Below are 16,342 nucleotides of genomic sequence, written 5' to 3' on the forward strand. Positions count from 1 at the left end.
CCTTCTGTATGCTTCCTGTCTGTACTCCTAAATCTGTTAAAACTCACTTCCAAAGAATGAAGCTCCATCTTTAATTAATAAATAAGGAACAAGTAGATTTCTAATACCATAGATAGTCATATGTGAATTTGCAGGATATCTCCACAAGTTTAATTTTTAAAAATGAATGATTCTCTGGGGTGCCTGAGTGGCTCAGTCAATTAAGCATCTGCCTTCGGCTCAGGTCATGATCTCAGGGTCCTGGAATCAAGCCCCTCATTGGGCTCTCTGCTCAGCAGGAGGCCTGCTTCTCCCTCTCCCTCTAGCTGCTCCTCCCCTTCTTGTGCTCTCTCCCTGTCAAAAAAATAAAATATTTTAAAAATAAAATAAAAATGAATGATACTCTCTGAAAAAAATCCCTACATTTCTGAATTCTAAAATCCTTATTAAAGTATTTCTTACTATTCTATCACAAGGTGAATTAGGAAATGCCAAATAGACAGAAATGCACAGTACAATGAACCCACATCATATTGTTGAGTTGTGGAGTACTTATAATTTGTATCTTCCGCTTTATGAAGTAATCCAATGAAAAAGAGCATTAGCGTGTGTATTAGTTTGCTAGGGCTGCCATAACAAAATGCCAAAAACTGGGTAGCTTAAGAAACAGAAATTTGTTTTCACACACTTCTGGAGAACAGAAGCCCAAGATCAAGGTGCCAGAACAGTTGGTTTCCTCTGATGTCACCCTCCTGCTGTCTCTTCACAGGGTCTTTCCTCTATGCACCTGAATCCCTAGTGTCCTAATCTCCTCTTATAAGGACACCAGTCAGATTGGAGTAGGGCCAACCTCATGGCCTCATTTTAATGTCACTGCACTTTAGAAGCCCTATCTCCAAATACAGTTGCACCCTGATACTGAGCATTAGGTCTTTAATTAGGGAAGACAATAGCAGTATGCAAGAAGAGAGTAATTTAGTCACTGAAAACAATTATTTAAACCAGAGTGAATGTTGTAAGAAGATGTGGTTATTTTCTTCCACTCATTCTCGTATACCTATATCATATGTATGTATGAACAATAATAATACATTGTCATATTCTTTCATTGATCAAAAATCAGAAGTCAAATATATGTGTGTATAAATACACATACATATATATGTGTATATATATATACACACACACACATATGTATAGCAATCAACAGAAAAAAGTTTATTTTAGACCTGGATTTTTTTAATTGAAGTATAGTTGACATATAATATTAGTTTTAAATTCTTGAATGACATATTTTGTGTTAAATAGAAGAAAGTAGTATTATTTAATGTGGAAGATCTTGGTCGATGTCATTGTACTTGTAATACTTACTTTATATTCATATTTATATTAACTTCACATGTAGAATTCCAATATATGATTTATGTTCTGTGGTGCATAACATATTATAATACAGCTAGAACTATAATGTTTTCATACTTTGCAGATTGTTCATGTATGCTTTTCTAATTATGTTCTGATTAGTCCACTTATGAATACTCCAATGGTCTTTATAGGCCAAAGTGAGCATTTATACTTTAACATGGATAGCATCTGAAATATGATTTCTACAAAAACAAAGCTGCATGCTTTAAAAATATGTTGAATTAATAGGGTTGACTTCTCTATACATATAAGATTTTATTTCTCCTGAGGCTTTTATTTGAGGATATTCCAATATTAGTTTCTCTTTTAAGGAATTTTTTCTTTATGAGTCCTTTTATGTCAACAGAAGGCTGAGCTATGTCTGAAGGCTTTCCCACATTGATTGCACTCATAGGGATTTTCTCCTTTGTGAGTTCTGTGATGTATACTGAGGTCAGACTTCTCAGAAAAGTCTTTTTTACACTCATTACATTCATAAGGTTTCTCCCCATATGGACTTTCTGATGTTTCATAAGGCAGGACACTTCACTGAAAGCTCTCTCACACCTGGTACACACATAAGATTTCTCTCCTGTGTGTATTCTCTGATGTACAAAGAGGTGTGACTTCATGCTGAAGACTCTCCCACATTCATCACACCCATAGGGTTTCTCTCCAGTATGAGTTCTCTGAGGAATGTTGAGGCGTGATTTTTGGAAAAAGGCTTTCCCACACTTATGGCATTCATAGGGTTTCTCCCCACTGTGGATTCTTTGGTGTTCGATGAGGTGTGACTTATGGGCGAAAGCTTTTCTATATTCAGTACACCCATAAGGTCTCTCGTGAGTATGGATCCTCAGATGGATAACAAGATTGGATTTCTTGCTGAACGCCTTCCCACACTCCGTACACGCAAAGGGCTTTTCTCCTGTATGAGTTCTCTTATGCATAATGAGGTCTGACTTCTGGAAGAAGGCTTTCCCACATTCGCTACATTCATTCTTTCTTGCGTATGTTCTGTTACCATTAAATGAACCCAAATAATTCAAACTCCTGTCACAGGAGTCATATTTTGGGGATCTTTGTTTGGAAGAAACAAAGTCTGTGCTCGGAGGAAATATATTTCTAAGTGCATTACACTTGTTGCCCTTTTTCTCCATCACAGTTTCCTGGTCAATGAATGCAACAGACTTCAAAAGTGTTTCTTGGTTCTCTTGCTGCCTTTCCAAGTGGTCATCAAGATGCCAGACTTCTTCTATAAGGAAGCATAATTAGCTATATGTTTGTGAATATTTCTGCTAATGTATTATGGCTCATAACTTTCACCCGATTGTGAGAATGAATCTTTACCTTAAGGCTAGTATCCCTAATAAATAGAAATACCAAGTTTAATGGAATCTATACCCTTGAGCTTTGTAAGAAAACCACAACTTTAAAAAAAAAAAACAAACTACCTTTGCAGAAACTGAAACAGAGAATATGACCAAGAACACAAATGTATCTTGCTATATGCAAATAGGACTTTGCAAACCGGGAAGAGAAATGAAAATGATTACAAGGTGCAATAAAAAGGGGAAAAGGAGGACAGCTCTTACAGGGTCCACAGGAAGAGCCCATCTAGAGAATTACAATGACTGGGTGAAATGGTGATTAGAGGAAGTAAAGGAGACACTGGAGGAGGAACAGAGAGATCTGAGCTGGTGCCTCATCGACTCATTGGATTGCTCCAGTTTAATCCTCACACATCTCTTTGCTTCCAATGTCTCTGAGCTCTTGTCTATTCATCCACCAACGTGAAGCTGATTTGACAAAGACATCAAGGCCGCTTGCAAGCAGGAACACCTTTGTAGCCAGTTCTTCGAAAATCTGTAATGGTAATTCGTTCTTTTTTTTTTTTTTTTTTCCAATTTATTTATTTTCAGAAAAACAGTATTCATTATTTTTTCACCACACCCAGTGCTCCATGCAAGCTGTGCCCTCTATAATACCCACCACCTGGTACCCCAACATCCCACCCCCCCACCACTTCAAACCCCTCAGACGGTAATTCGTTCTTATATGGGTTTGAGGGCCCAGGAACTCGCGTATCCAGTGACAGAGAAATAAGCCACAGGATAAGCCAAATACTACCTGCCTCAGGGTTAGATTAACTATCGAATTCTCACTGCTGAGTGTATCAACTTAATCTAAAATAGTTCACAGACACTGCATTAATCCTGACTTTTAAATACTCTCCCCGCCTTCTCTATCTACCACATATGGAAGAGGAATCACAGTCAAGAACACAGGTATTAAAAAAAAAAAGAAGAAGAAGAACACAGGGACTGAGTCCAGATTACCAGGGTTTCAATCCTAGCTCCATCACTAATAAGACATGTGGCAGAGGTCACGTTCCTTGATGTCTTTGGGCGTCAACTTCCCCTTCTATAGAAAAGGACAACAACAGTGCCTACCTCATAACATTGTCATGAGAATTAAAGGAGTCAAGAGATGTAAGGTACTCAGAATACTGCCTCACACATAATACACTTTGTTCATGAGACACCATGATTATGTGTATTATTACTGACAACTATGTGCTTGCCACTTTTGCTTTACATCATGTTTTCCAAATTTCTGGATGCTATTAATGTGGAGATGCTAAGCAGCAGATTTCTCACTCTGGATCTAAAATCCTGTCTGTCTTCACTTTTATCTACTTTGTAAACCTCTGACAGTACATGACTACTGTTCAACTTATGCTACCTACATCCAGAGCAATAAAGTCATTCCTTGGCTTAGAATTCAAAAATCTCCGGAACTTCCTAACCCACTTCCTGACATATAAGCTATCAGTGTTTAAAGACAGTGAGTAGATTTCCATTCTTTATCCAATACTGGTTCCCCAGAGGCTAGACTAGACGCCTCTCCTAGGAAGATACACAGATGGCAAAAAAACACATGAAAATGTGCTCAACCTCACTAGTCATTCAGTGTAAATCAAAACCACAAAAAGATACCACTTCATATCCATCAGGACCACTGCTAGAAAAACAAAAAAAGTAACAAGTGTTGGTGAGGATGCAGAAAAACTGGAACCTTTATGCACTGCTGGTAGGAATGTAAAATTGTGTATGGTAGCTGTGGGAAAGGTCACAGCAATTCCTTAAAAATGAAAACACAGAGTTACCACATGGTCCAGCAAATTCATTCCTGGGAGTATACCTAAAAGAATTGAAAACAGGGGCTCAAACAGATATTTGGACACCAATGGTCTTAGAAGCATTATTCACAGAAGTGGAAACAACTCAAATGTTCATTGCAAATGAACGGATAAGCAAAATGTGGTATATACACACAAGAGAGTACTATTCAGCCCTGAAAATGAATCAAATTCTATCACATGCTCTACAACATGGATGAACCTCAAAGATAGTAAAATAAATCAGACATAAAAGGGCAGATACGGTTTGGTTTCGTTTATATGAGGTATCCAGGATAGTCAGATTCCTAGCAAAGCAAATAGAGTAGTGGTTAGCGCAGCCAGCAGGGAGGTAGTGTGGGGAGTTGACGGTGATAATGAAACAGCTTTGGAGGTGGATGGTGGCAATGGTGCCACATCAGTGTGAATGTACTTAATGCCACTGAAATGCACACTTAAAAACAGTAAATTCTATGTGATGTATATTTTGCAAAAATTAAAAAAAAAAAAAACTCCTCAAAGTCTTAAATGAAGTTGGTAAGAACCACAGGCAGAATGTACCTGGAAGGGAAAATGTTGCTCTCTAATAGCCATGCAAAGAGGCCACTAATAAGGAAAGGTGATCTATGGAAATGGCATTCAGGTAAATAAGGAAATTATGCCGACCATCCCAGCTATTTTCAAATGTCCAAGGGCTTCAAGAAGAGAGTCCTGAAGCATATTTTTCAAAGATGACAACCCTTACTGATCAACTGTGATCTTTTTAAAAAAATCCTTTTAAATTCCAATAAATATATAGTGTTGTATTAGTTTCAGGTGTACAATAGAGTGATTCAACAGTTCCGTGTATTACAGTGCTCATCGTGACAAGTATACTCTTAATTTCTTTTCCCTGTTTCACCTAACCTCTCACCACTTCCCCTCTGGTAACCATCGGGTCAACTGTGATCTTAATTTCATTCCCTTCCAGCCACAGAGCCCTTTAGCTAACTCACCTGCATGGCTCCAACTTGGGATTTCTCTCTCCATCATCCATGGTTCTTCAACTTGTTCCAACTTGTGGATCACAAATGGCTTTGTGGTTTGATATCCTGTCAGTGGGAAATGATATGGGATTTGGACCTAGCTACCTGGGATTCGGGTCCTTTGAACCCTGAACTTCATCAGGGACTGCCGATGAAGGTACCCATTTGTACCTGAAAAAGAGAGGTCTTTAAACAAACCTGTAGCCATACCTCCCAAAGACAGTCAATCTTAAATCTAATAAGACCCAGAGCCATACTTGTAAAAGTACTTCAAAGGGCTGATTATTTGGAGCAACTGAGAAAGGAAAAGTAGTTAACTAGGCACATGCCACCAACACTGGGAAATGGTCCTTACCCACTGAGATGAGGTTGATATAGTTCTCTAGCATCACATCCCTGTATAGATCCCTCTGGGGAAGCAGATACTGCCACTCCTCCTGGGTGAAATCCACAGCCACGTCCTTGCAGGAACCACGTCTTGATCCCTGCAACAACACATTCCTATTCCAACTAAAGTCATCAGTATTGCACAAAATGGAAAAAAAAGCATGGCGACTTGTTTAAAGCATGTTCATTATTTGATAACGTTTGCTGAACTTTAGCCCCATTTCATTTTGGATGATAATATACTAATTTGGTCTCATTCTGTTTCTCTAGCACTATGTTTTGATGTCCATTTTTCTAGTTTTATGTTTCATTTTGTGGGTAACACAAAAATCATATTTGAGATACTTTACACTGTGTGTTCATTATTCATTAGACCATTCATTCACTAAATCATCAAGCAAACATTTACTGAACACTCCATAAATATCTAGAACAGATTGTCCTAGATACAAGGACCAAATATTGAATCCAATCCAATTGGCATGGCACAGAAAAGATACTCACTTGGTATCAAGTTATACAAAGAGAAGAAGGCACCACATCAAACGCTCTTTTTGTTTTAACAAAGAAATAAAATATTTTAATTGTCAATGCTTCAAAATAACAATGTACTAAATATTTGTTTTGCTACTTTTCATTTTCCTATACTTGTATGATCAACAGTAAGAGGATTTAATGTTGTAACCAAAATTTTTAAAGGTCATAGAACAATAATAACCATTACAAAAAAAATCCCACTGATTATTAAGATTGCTTTGCATGGTTTTAGCTCACATGGTCATTTTTAGTCTTCCACTACTGTTCCTATATAATGGAAAAAACTAACTCACTTGGGACTTGGTCATTCTCTGCAGCCTTTGGGTAAAGACAGAGATCTATGAATACAGAGGTAAGGGGAAGGAATGGAGCCATGACAGACCAGGTATGACTTGAAGATCCCAGAATCATTGGTTTAACAAAGCCACACATGGGTGCCTCAGCTGTTAGGCTGAGGAAGCCACTCTGTGGGAGAATGTCTCCTGGGCCCACCAGAATTCATTGTGAGAAAAACCACAGATTTGCACTAAGATTTGTCTGCAAGAATATCTGTTGCAGCACTTTTTAACACACTGAAAAGTTGGAACAACCTAAGGAACTGGTAAAACAAACAAATACACACTCCAAAGGTAAAGTAATTTATAGTCATCAAAAATGATGCTACCAAATATTTAACTGCATGTAATGACAATTGGTGCCCATCCTTCTCTGACCATTTATTCATGCCTTCTGTGGATCCTGACCCGGGCTGTAGGAACACAGACAGGTTGGAGTCTGAAGGTAGAATATACCAGCAACACGTTCTTAGTGGAACCCAGGAACTGCGGAAGAGACCCCAACAGACCCTGGAAATAAAATGTCTACATGGTGAGATTCGTGCAACAGTCTTTCAGTAATCTTTCTCAGGGGAGGTGAGATCCCTGTGTTTTAAGCTAAGGGAGAGTAGAGATCAGTTAAATGCAATGTTTTAGCTTGGGAGACATATAAAGAGTAGAAGATTTGGAGGAAAATATTTGGGTTTGAATTTACCTGCTGGCTATTTGACCTTGGGCAAGTGAGTCAATGTCACTTCTCCAGGCTCAGTAAAATTAGAAATAATATCTGTGTTTTATCAGTGATTAAGATAAGAATCATTGATTAAGGTAACACAAACATATTTTACAAAACAACCTAATGTTAGTATGTTAATGTGTGTGTGTGTGTGTGTGTGTGTCCATGCTGACTGTTCCCTCTACCCAGCACACTCTTCTATTTCTTTCTTTTATTTTTTTTTTAAGATTTATTTATCAGAAAGACAGAGAGTCAGGGAGGAAGGAGCAAAGGGAGATGAAGAGAATCTCAAGCACACCCCCCAGCTGAGCATGGAGCCAGACAGAGGGCTCCATCTCATGACCCTGAGATCATGACCTAAGCAGAAAAGAGTCAGATGCCTAACCAGATTGAGTCAACCAGGTACCCCCACTCTTCTATTTCTTCAACTCTTTGCTCAAAAATTACCAAGGAGGCCTCTGCTGTCTACCTAATTTGAACTTAATTCCCCCCATCTCCCTTACCCTGATCTACTTTTTGTGTATAAATTCTAATGTATCATTTACTATCTAATATACTATATGATTATGCTTATTATTAATTGGCTGTCTCTACTTATTATAAGTAAAATTTCATAACAGCAGGGATTTTTGTCTACTTCATTCAGTACTGTATATTCACTACTATATCCCTGGCACCAGAAACAGTGCCTGGTTCATGGATGCCCAATAAATAGTCATTTTTAAAAATACAGTAATATGTAGTAAATTTCATAAAATAAGCCTTATCACAAGGGTATACATATGCAGTATTTTACAGTATTTTATCTATTTTTTAAATGTGCCTGCTTACTGTAGGATTCCATTTATATGATATTCTACAAAGGTAAAATTAACCTATAGAGATAGAAATTGTAAAACTGGTTGGTTTTTAAGGAGATGGGGGGAAGGGCTGACTAAAAAGCAACAGAACTTTCTGGGGAATTAAAATGTCCCGTATTTTGATGGGGGTGGTAGTTATACGGGTGCATCAACACACTTTACACTTTTGTTCTCTGTAAATTATATGCAAATCATTCTGTGTAAATTATACCGTAACCAAAAGTACTGGCAAATAAAAATACTAGTCTTGGCTCATGAAACAGATTTCACCACTCATACTCACTACTGGGTTGCAGCTGATGGTCTAAAAAACTGACTTTTAGAGGGCTGCTGTAAGGGTTAAAGGTTAGATGCCTTTGGAAAAGCAGGCAGCACTCCACCTAGAACATTTCAGACCTTCAGTAAAGCTCGGTTCTGTTTCTACACCCGGGAGGGCGCTTCTCACCTTAGTGTCCACTACTAGGCGAGCCGCAAGACCTCCAACGTTTCGAGAATTTTACCAGGCGTGAGCACGTTTCTTTAAAAGTTTGAGGACTTAACTCTTTGAATTTGAGCCCAAAGCCTTTCAAATTTTTGTGGTCAGCCTTTCTGCTTCCCTGAATGGACCTGTGAGTACAGAGTTTTGACGAAAGGGGAAATAAGTCTCAGAGGTTTCATTAAAATGCCTGTAAATCAAAGTTAACAATGGCATATTTTCTAAGAACACACACAAATTAATTTTGATTGCACAAATATGAAGACCAATAGCTAACTCGTCTGAGTAACAGTAAAAAGAAAAAACTCAGAGGGGCACCTGGTGGCTCAGTGGGGTAAAGCCTCTGCCTTCGGCTCAGGTCATGATCCCAGGGTCCTGGGATGGAGCCCCACATCGGGCTCTCTGCTCAGCAGGGAGCCTGCTTCCCTTCCACCTCTTTGCCTGCCTCTCTGCCTACTTGTGATCTCTGTTTGTCAAATAAATAAACAAAATCTTAAAAAAAAAAAAAAGAAAGAAAGAAGGCAAGAAAAAGAAAAACTCGAGAAAACCTAGAAACAGTTTTCCTCTACAGGGCAGTTCGATGTTATGAAGATGCTGTGGCTCCATATTGATCTAATGTCACGTTAATCAGTGCCCTGATAGGTATCTGTAGTTCTAGGGAAATGTTATTTGGCAAAAAAATAATTTGGGATGATCATTCTGTGTTGTGCCAGGTTCCTGGCTTAAAAGTTACAACAAAAAGAAATACCTAAATAACATTTACTTGGAGTAAAGAATATGACTAGTAAAATAAAGATTTGTCCTTGCTTACTGAAAGGTAGCCTCTAGATGCTTGGAATTTCCCCAGTAATGTCCCTCCTAGGCCCTGATCATTCATCCTACCTAGATGATTCATGGTGGGCCCTTGGATAGTTAACAGTAAGAAGATGACTCAGGGTAGGGGCTGACCACTCCACAAAGATGTATGCCTAGAGAGTTGGGGTTTTGAATCACAAGATAGCATTTGGTGGACCTCTCGACCTCTGAGGAGTGAAGCAGGGTTGGAGATTGTGTTCAGTTTGAAGATCAGTGATTCAGTCACTGGCCTTCATGCCTAGGTAATGAGACCTCAATAAAAACTCTGGACATTGAGCTCAAGTGAACTTCCCTTGTTGGCAATATTATATATATCATCATACACTGAGATATTCAGAGGGTATGACATCCTGACTCAACACAGAGAGGACAACAGATGTTTCATTTTTGTAACCCTTTCAGACCTCACACTATGAGTTTCTCCCTTTGGCTAGTTCTCCTTCATATCTTAATGCTATAATAGAACTGCAATCATGAGTATAGGGCTTTCCTGAGTTCTGTGAGCTGTTGAAGTATCATAGGGGTACTGAGAATCCCTGAATTTTTAGCCCACTAGCCAGAGGTGCTCTGAGGGTGGTCTGAGAACTCCTGGGCTTCTGGCTGGGGACTGAAGGGCAGACTTATGGAGGATTCTGCCCTTAACTTGTGAGGTTTGGCCCAGTTCCAGCTAGCTGGTGTCAGAAATCACTGAGATTATGTATTATGCATGATTCTAGGTGCTTTAAATATATTAACTAATTTAATGCTCCCTAACTCTATGAAGCAGATTCTATTTTTAACCCCATTTTAGGCATGAAGGAACTGAGACACACAGATTAATCCACTTATTGGGGTACAGAACTAGTTAGTGGGAGAGCAAGGCAAAATGGCTATAGAGCATAGGTTATCAACTGCCACTCTCTGGCCACATCAACCAGCTGCCTGTTTTTGCACTCTCTGTGACCACAGAATGTTTTTCACATTTGTAAATGACCGGAAAAAAAATGTAAAAGAATAGAGTTTTATATGGGTCTTCGTTTATAAAAGTGCCTTGTGATGACACAGAGAGGTCTTTTCATTGAAAGAAAAGTTTGATATTACTCAAAGTTTGCCTAGAAATGGGATGCAGGGTCAAAGTTTCTAGGTCCCAATTCCACTGAGGACGTTCCTCACACCAACAATAAGCAATTCTCTGACATCAGCCAGGTGTCCTACGATCTAACTCAATTCTGCCACATCTCCGGGGAGATAGCATCAGACCCCACAGGTTAAGGGTTCAGTCCTACAAGACTGACACCCCCCTTCCCACTTCAGACCCTAGCCACAAGCCCAGGTTATTATATGCTTCTGACCCACCAGCTACTGAGTGGAGTTCTATGCCTCTTTCTTCAATTACAGATGCCAGTCACAAGTCTAGTTGTTACTTATAGTTCTGACTGACTATAAATCAGAGGTTCCTGCCACCCCTTCCTTGGGTTCAATTAATTTGGTCGAACTGCTTAGAACTCAAACATTTTACTTACTAGATTACTGATCTATTATAAAAATATATGACTCAGGGGTGCCTGGGTGGCTCAGTGGGTTAAGCCTCTGCCTTTGCTCAGGTCATGATCTCAGAGTCATGAGATCAAGCCCCGCATCGGGCTCTTTGCTCAGCGGGGAGCCTGCTTCCCCCTTTCTCTCTGCCTGCCTCTCTGCCTACTTGTGATCTGTCTGTCAAGTGAATGGATAAAATCTTTTTAAAAAATTAAAAAACATATGACTCAGGAATGCTGAATGGAAGACATATGGAGGCAATAATGGAGAGAGGGTGTGGAGCCTCCACGCTCACGGAACAAGCCACTTTCCCCATATCCCCACATGTTCACCAACCTGGGAACTCCTCAGACCCTGTCCTATTGGGTTTTTATGGGAGTTTCATTACATAGGCATGATTGATTAAGTCATTGGCCATTGGTTTTTGATTCAACTTCCAGCCCCTATCCCATCCCTGAAAGAGATCACAAGTAGGCGGAGAGGCAGGCAGAGAGAGGGAGGGAAGCAGGCTCCCTGCTGAGCAGATAGCCTGATGTGGGGCTCAATCCCAGGACCCTGGGATCATGACCTGAGCTGAAGGCAGAGGCTTAACCCACTGAGCCACCCAGGCGCCCCCATTATCAGTACTTCTAAGTAGAATCGCCTCCAGTGGATTGTACCATTCCAAATTCCTCTTTCCCAGTAAAGGACTATACTACTGCAACTTCTTCCCCAATCCTCCTGTTAAAGCTCTCATTGGTTTGTGTAATACTTTCCGTCATCTTGCCTCCTTCACCTCGCTGCCACGGTGGCACAGTCCAAACTCAGGTTAAGGATAAACCGAATTCCTCCGCGTGTACGGACCTGACAGGACTCTCAATATGGCGACTCCCACTAGGAGACACGGCGCGTGGGAGTCGCCATCTTGCTTCCTGAACAAAGCCACAGAGGACGCCGAGTGGTCAAAATCGCTCTGCAGGATTCGGCGCATGCTCGCGAGCCCCGCGGCGCACTCTCCCAGACAGTAAGCGGGAGAGTTTTTCGATCCATGTTAATCTGTGACAGCTGTCGGGGGTTATGCTGGGACGGACGTTTCGGGACCTGATAATCGAGCTGGGGGTCAGAAGGGGGATTTATGGATTAAGTCATTAGGAAGTCGGGGGCTGGGCGGGGGGTCTGTGAGGGTCTGTAATTGGAGGTCTATGCAGACTGATGGAAAGTCTGTGGGATGAATGTTGGGTACGTACAAGGGGTCAGTAATAGGGAGAGCAGTATGATCTGTGGGTCGGGGATGCAGGTGTTGGAGTATCCGTGTGCCAGTGATTTGTGGACCTGTATGGCCAGTCTTGTGATCGGGGTTCCGTGGAGGTGCTCTTTGGGATTTGTGATTTCTGCACCTGGTGATTCAGTGATTTGTAGGGAGTCGATAATGCAGCCAGAGACTGGTAAGGGTCAGCTCTAGTTTAGTGGGAAGCCCCTCACTTTACAATTTCTGCAGGTCAGAGGCCGCCCCCACATTGAAGCACCTACTCAGATGTTTTCTCAAACCTCCAACTCCCTCCATCACTCACCTCCTCATAGAAGAAAACATCCTTTAGACATAAGACCAAACAAATCTAAAGGATTAACCTTATTATTGTCAATTCCCTCTAGTCAAAGACCACCAGGAACATCCTGTAGTTGAATAAGTTGGGTTTATGGCTTTAGCACCTAGCTGGGAACACGCACACCCTGGAGAAAAGGAGGGTGGGGGGGCCTTCTGGTATGAGAGCGTTAGAACTTCTTATAGGACTTATCCTTGTATTGGGTGATTTTGACGAGGGCCTAAGGGGGTAGACCTTGCTCTGAATTGGATATTGAGAGAAGTGGGGTAGTTCAGTGATGGGGGATTTCAAATATCTAGGGTGAGGAGACTATCCTGACGGTAAAGCTGTAATAGGTGAGGAAGTTGTCGCTCATATTAACTCGGAGAGGGGATGTTTTGTGTATTGGACAATGCTGATGCTTCGTCTGTCTGTGTTCGGACATGATTTCAGGGAGTGACCTTGTCTGATGTTGATGTTCTGTGTAATTAACTTAAAGAGGAGAATTTGAGGGTCAGGCCAGCTCTGAAATGTGAGGGCTGTTTTTTTTCTTCTTTTCTTATATGAGGTGTAATTTCAGCCCCGTGTCTTCCTGTTTATTGGAAGTGTTCTACATTCTGTTCCACAAACATTTATTAAACCCCTGCTTTTTACTTGTTTCAGAGCTCGGTGTCCAAAGAGGAGCATGACTATTGGATTGTTTCCTTCTAGGTTTATTTTGACACAGCCTGGGATAACCCCTTAGGAAACAGTCTGCCTTTCATGGGAGTACTCACTTCCTGTGAATGAGTTCAGCCTTCTCTGCATGACCCATTCTGGGACTGAGAAGAATTTACCAGGTAAGTATCTTTCTGCATTGTCCTATATTCCTGTTCATCTATGGTTCTGTGACACTATTTTCTTCCATAGATGACTGCACTGTTGAATATCAGCAACACAAACTTAAACAAAAACATGTTAAAATCTGTGGGTTGCTGGGGGGAGGGGGGTTGGGAGAAGGGGGGTAGGGTTATGGACATTGGGGAGGGTATGTGCTTTTGGGTAAATTGGAAGGGGAGATGAACCATGAGAGACTATGGACTCTGAAAAACAATCTGAGGGGTTTGAAGTGGCGGGGGTGGGGTGGGAGGTTGGGGTACCAGGTGGTGGGTATTATAGAGGGCACAGCTTGCATGGAGCACTGGGTGTGGTGAAAAAATAATGAATACTGTTTTTCTGAAAATAAATAAATTGGAAAAAAAAATAAATAAAATCTTAAAAAAAATAAAACTATAAATGATTTAAAAGTTAAAAAAAATCAATGAAGTCAACAGTTTTAATCTATGAATATTGATTGAGCAAGAGAATTTGCTAGATTAGCGGAAAAATGTAAAAGAGCTCTTAGGATTTTGTCAGCTGCTTGTGTCTAGGGAATATGGTTCTCAGTTTTCTACTTGGTCATTCCTATTCTTATTGTCAAGGAACTGCCTCATCTGTAATTAAATCTTACATACATATGTATACATGATTATTGTCTTATGGTAGAGTCTTACAGATAGAATTACAAATAGAACTGCTGGTTCAAAGGGGAACGAACAATAAGGTGTTTGTGTATTAACAGAAATATCTGCATCCATCCAATTAAAAATACACCCTGTAGGGACGCCTGTGTGGCTCAGTGGGTTAAGCCTCTGCCTTTGGCTTAGGTCATTGTCTCAGTGTCCTGGAATTGAGCCTTGCATTGGGCTCTCTGTTCAGTGGGGAGCCTGCTTCCCCCTCTCTCTACCTGCTGCTCTGCCTACTTGTGATCTCTGTCTGTTAAATAAATAAATAAAATCTTTTTAAAAATAAAAATATTTTAAAAATACACCTTGTACAAGATCTATATAATCATATAATCACAAGAAGACTTTTTCACGTGGTGCTTATAGATCCTTCTATAAGGATCAAACGACCTTCTACAAGGTGACCTGATTTCCATCTGACTTCTGGTGGTGGTTGTTTCTAGACTGGTAAATGGCTCCTGGAGACTTAGTCTTTCAATCCTGATTCCTCAGATCTCTGCTTTTTTGGAAGAGAAGCAGAAAATGACCAAGTCTCGTGTAAGTTGCTTGCTTATTTTGTACTCGATTTCCATATAGTCAAATGGAAAAGTGCAGAAAGCTAGAAATCAGAATTAGGGAAAAGGTAGAGAGAGCAAAGACTTGGAACGAGTTGCTGTGTACTATGTACATTTATGTGGTTTTAAGCCACATAAAGCAACTATTATAGTTCATGTATATGTTTGTTATATGTATATTTTATATAAATATAATCCATATCTATATTATGTATTTTATATAAGTGTGTAAAAATTAAAGTGCAAATTTGAAAAAAAAAAAAGAGTCAAATTTATTCAGTCTTTTCTAGCAGCCACAGTGGAGAGATAGAGGATATCATATACATGATCTGGCATTCTCCACAAATAAAATCAACTGAATTTTCAATGAAAGTATTTCTTGCCATTAAGACAAAAAGGGGGCGCCTGGGTGGCTCAGTGGTTTAAGCCTCTGCCTTCAGCTCGGGTCATGATCTCAGGGTCCTGGGATCAAGCCTGCTTCCCCCCTCTCTCTCTGCCTGCCTCTCTGCCTACTTGTGATCTCTCTCTGTCTATCAAATAAATAAATAAAAATCTAAAAAAAAAAAAAAAGACAAAAAGAAATTTATTTTGGGGGATCGTCTATAGATGATGTCCTGACCTATACTTCTGCATAAGTGTGTCAGATTTTTTGTGGTTGTGTCTTTAAATATTTTTTTTTAGAAGGCAGTCAGCATAATGTTAGAGCTGAACTCTATAAGCATTATTCTTTGGGGGAACTAACGTATAGTTTATCCAGAGATAAAACCTAGAAAAGGGGGAATGGTGAGGATCTATATGTCTCAAAATCATGGCTTCTTTCAAGTAGGCAGTTCTTTACGTAAAATTCAGTGGCAAACACTTGGGAGTGCTGGGGTCTCTGATTCTGCGTAGCCTTTGCTATGGTCCCACAGTTTGTGAAGCTACTCCCCAACTGAATGCCAGTTTTGGTCCCATTTTTTTCAATTTATAAAATCATTTTGCTATATTTTGTCTTGGCTTGAATTATCCCTACTTGGTAAAAACATTTAAAAAAACACTGAAAAATACAAAAAATAAAAATTATAAAGTCAAAGGGACCCTCAGCATTCCCTTTCTCCTGGGATAACCAGTATTAATAATTTGTGATGCTTTTTATTATTGAACTGATTGACTGTCCAGTGTTCCCAGAACCACTTGTTGAATACATTTATTTGAAATGCTGCCTTTATTGAATTCCCATTTGTGATTAAGCCTCTTTGCTCTTCTATTCTTCAAATGTGTTTGATTCCTCTTGCTAAAGACAGAATTTTACATCATTTTTCTGAATAGGCATGGTGTAGAACTGGGCATATGATTTGGCATGTTATGGTAAAAATAAGAACGATCACTTCAGATTGAACAGGAACGTGCTGTTATAGGGTCCGTTGTCATTTGA

The 16,342-nt window shown here is 40.0% G+C and overlaps 1 protein-coding gene across 1 annotated transcript; it reads right to left on the bottom strand.

The window, feature by feature from the left end:
- Positions 1 to 1,710: 1,710 nt before the first annotated feature.
- On the bottom strand, positions 1,711 to 12,238 carry LOC122893045 (zinc finger protein 569-like). The gene is given in 5 exon segments (XM_044229856.1): positions 1,711 to 1,895; positions 1,898 to 2,638; positions 5,695 to 5,760; positions 5,945 to 6,074; positions 12,089 to 12,238. Coding segments are annotated over 5 exon segments (1,272 nt in total).
- Positions 12,239 to 16,342: the final 4,104 nt, after the last annotated feature.

The sequence above is a fragment of the Neovison vison genome, chromosome 1 (assembly GCF_020171115.1).
Source record: "Neovison vison isolate M4711 chromosome 1, ASM_NN_V1, whole genome shotgun sequence".
In the NCBI taxonomy this organism is placed as follows: Eukaryota; Metazoa; Chordata; class Mammalia; order Carnivora; family Mustelidae; genus Neogale; species Neogale vison.